Source organism: Herpailurus yagouaroundi, unplaced genomic scaffold (genome assembly GCF_014898765.1).
Source record: "Herpailurus yagouaroundi ecotype Mexico unplaced genomic scaffold, PumYag 61887, whole genome shotgun sequence".
NCBI classification, from domain to species: Eukaryota; Metazoa; Chordata; class Mammalia; order Carnivora; family Felidae; genus Herpailurus; species Herpailurus yagouaroundi.
Window position 1 is genome coordinate 1 of NW_024416076.1, and position 3,462 is coordinate 3,462.

A 3,462-nucleotide genomic window follows, 5' to 3' on the forward strand; every position below is an offset into this window, starting at 1 on the left:
CCCCGCCCCCGCGGGCTCCCCTCGTCCGCGTCCACCCCAGTCCGCGCTCCGGCGGACCCCGGCCCACCGCGCAGCGCCCCGCGCCACCCGCAGCGGGTCCCCCCCGCACGGAGGCCGCGGGCTGGCTGGTCACTCTGGCTCTCCACTCGTCCATGACTCTGACCCCCGGGGCTGGGTGCTGAGCTGCAAAGAATGGAGCCTGTTGCTTGGGGCTGGGGGTGTGAGAGATGGGGGGCCATGGGGTGCGACTGCCGTGGCTACCCAGCTTTCTTTTAGGGGTCAGGAACGTGTCCCAAAGTTAGATTGTGGCGATGGCTGCCCCAAGTGAATATAGCGAACATTTTCACTGTATGCTTTAAGTGGGTGAAGTGAACACCATGTGAGTTATATACCATCAAAGCTGATTTTCAAGGAAGAATCCAGGACAGCTGGGTGGCTCGGTTATTGAGGGTCCGACTCTTGTTTCTGGCGCAGGTGATGATCTCATGTTTGGGGAGTTCCCCGGGGGCCTCCAGCTCCGGGCTATCAGCGAAGAGCCTGCTTGCGAGTCTCTCTCTGCCCCTCCCCCCCAAATAATTTTTAAAAAGTAAACATTTTTTTGAACACCAGGCTAAAGGGGCGCCTGGGTTGCTCAGTTGGTTGAGCGGAGTTCAGCTCAGGTCATGATATTGGGGTTCACGAGTTCAGCCCCGCATCCGGCTCTGTGCTGACAGCTCAGAGCCCAGAACCTGCCTCAGATTCCCTTTCCCTCTGCCCCTCCCCCATTCGCGCTCCATGTCTCTCTCTCTCTCTCTCTCTCAAAAATAAATATTAAAAAAATTTTTTTAAGCAAATTAAAACAACGAAGAGCCCATGGAGTAAGCAGACATTTTTTTTGTTGGGAACAGAGCCCCGCGCCGCTGGTGGCCTGCATCCAAACAAGCCCCTGAAGACGCGTGGCCCGGCAAGAGGAGCCCAGGACGAGGATGACTAATGAAAGGACGGAAGTCACGGCTCACCTCTCCATCTGTCTGCTGCCACCCCTCGGCCAAGACCCGGTGTGGGGAGGGCCTGCTCGCAGGGTACTCGCTGGCCTCAGGTCTTCGTTTTGCTCAGGACAAAGCCCACCCGGGTCTGGGGTGCAAAGTCAGGAACCAGAAAACCCCCGTCAGCCGCCCGGGAGATACTCAGGACTTATTCCCGTGCGGTATGATGTGCCATCAAAAACGGTAATACCCACCGTCGTGTTTTGAAAAGGTGTGAATTTCTATAGGCAGAAAGATACGTTGTTTTCACAGTGGTTGTCCCACAGTGGCATCATTAGTGTTTCTGATTCCCTTCCTTTTGCTTATGACAGCGTCTAACTTTTCCTGATAGATCACATTGCTTTTGCCATATGGGAGTAACTTTCAATTACAACAGAAACTCTTTTCATTAGGTTTCTTTATTCCCTACAAAAGCTGGGAAGGGAACAGTTAAGGGTTCTGGTTGGAATGACTGGGTAGCTCACAATTAAACGTAACAACCGTGCCAGGATGGAGGAAGGACGGCTTCGTTCTTGGTTCCCTCCCAGATAACAATGTTCCCAAACCTTGATCTACCTCCAAAAAATGAACATACTTGGGGGCTCCTGGTAAGCTCGGTCAGTAAAGCATGGGATTCTTGATCTCAGGGTCACGAGTTCCAGCCCACTGGGTACCGAGCTTACTTAAAAAAAATAAAAATAATTAACATATAAATCTATAAACATCCTTCTATCAATTCCACCTGCCACACAAGCGGAATTTCCCCGGGGCGGGCCCGACATTGAAACCCCTGCAGCAGAGAGCCTTCGGGAAGCCGGTGCACTGCCATGCAGCCACCAGTCTGCAAACACCCGGATCGAAGAGCCCTCCAGTTAACTTCAGCACCACAGACATAATAAAACCTTCCGCTAGAAACGTAGTGAATAAACTCTTCCTCTTGTTTCCGTCATATTTAATTCAAAATTAAGCAGTTTCTTAGTAAGTAGTGTTTGGAAAGCGTATCATTTCGATACCCAAAAATCCTGCCTGTGATTTGTCAAAAGAAATACCTAGCAGAGCGCCTGGGGGGCTCAGTCGGTTAAGCCTCCGACTTCAGCTCAGGTCATGATCTTATGGTTCCTGAGCTCCAGCCCCACATCAGAGCTCTCTGCTGTCAGCACTGAGCCCGTTAGGGATCCTCTGTCCCCACCGCCCCCCTCCGCCCTCCCCCCAGCACAAACACGGGCTTTTTCTCAAAAATAAAACGTTTAAAAAAACGAAAAACGCTGCCCAGTTTTATTCCACTCAGAAAGTTGTTGCCTTGCTAAAAATAAGACTTCGTAAAGCCGAGAAAAGTTCATTATTTCCGGTATCTTTTGTAAATCCCACAATTCACATTTAGGTTTCTTTCCTCACTTCCTATTCTGGAAAAACAGAAAAACAAAGGCACTGGAGAGGACTAAAAGGCGCCCGCCCCCCCCCCCCCCCTTTTTTTTTTTTTTAATGAGATGCAAAAAAGGGAGGGGGTTGGCTTAATTCCACACCACCAAATTAAAATTTATTGTCAGTTTGCCAAACGAACATCTATTTCTACACAGCACGGTACGTTAAAAAACAAAAAGTTTCACTCTTCTCCCAGTTATTCTGTCTCGGAAAGCAAACGACCTGCAGACTGGGTTACGCTGGACTGCCAGTGTCACCAGAATTGCTTTGGAAACATGATCGCACTGGAGAAAGACACATCCCAAATCCAACGGTACATAGTGCAACCAAAACCCTTTCCACGGGTCGGAAAGAGAAACGTCTCGGGGGCGTATCCGTTGGGCAGCAAGTATCAGGCGAAGAGCCGGTTTCGTTCTGCGGACACTATGCTCGGCCTTCACGCGGGTCGGTGTGGCCAGCTGTGCCAAGTCCTTCACTCTGGGGACGCGCGTAACCAAGGCAGAAACGGTCAAACGCGATGTCAGAAGCCCAAGGGCGGCTGCCTGTCTCCTCGCTGCTAGCCCCCGCCGGCACCCCGCTACGTTCTCGCCTGGTGGACGGTCGGAGCTCCAGGCTCCTGAGAACGATCGCCGGGCTCCGGCTCCTCTTCTCCCAACACCTGTTTCAACCACCGGTCCGTGCTGGTCTCCTGCCTGAAGAAGCACCAGACCACCAGAGCCATGAGCGAGAGGCTGAAGGGCAGCACCCTCCACCAGGGCCGTTGCTGCTCCCCTCCCAGGGAGTGCTGCACTTTCCAGCGGGACGGGCTGGCTTTGCTGGAGGAAAACTGAATGGGGCGGTTAGGGTCGTCCTCTTCCTCAGCCTCGGCCGCGGGCTGGCCCTGAGCCCGGACACCCGGCGGCGGCTGCAGGTGTCGGGAAGCCCCGCGCACGAACCTCAGCGCCCGGACAGCCCTGGAAAAGAGACAGCCGTGAGCGCGCCCGCCCGCCCGCCGCGCCCGCCGCGCCCGCCCTCGGCCCCCCCGAGCAAAGCCAGC

General features: G+C 53.9%; 1 protein-coding gene across 1 annotated transcript; it reads right to left on the bottom strand.

Annotated features, from left to right (window-relative positions):
• Nucleotides 1–2,262: 2,262 nt before the first annotated feature.
• UQCC4 (ubiquinol-cytochrome c reductase complex assembly factor 4) lies at nt 2,263–3,456 on the bottom strand (the record flags this gene model as incomplete). The annotated part of the gene is made up of 1 exon (XM_040466520.1): nt 2,263–3,456. A coding segment is annotated over one exon (453 nt), but the record flags the coding sequence as incomplete, so codon positions are not given.
• Nucleotides 3,457–3,462: the final 6 nt, after the last annotated feature.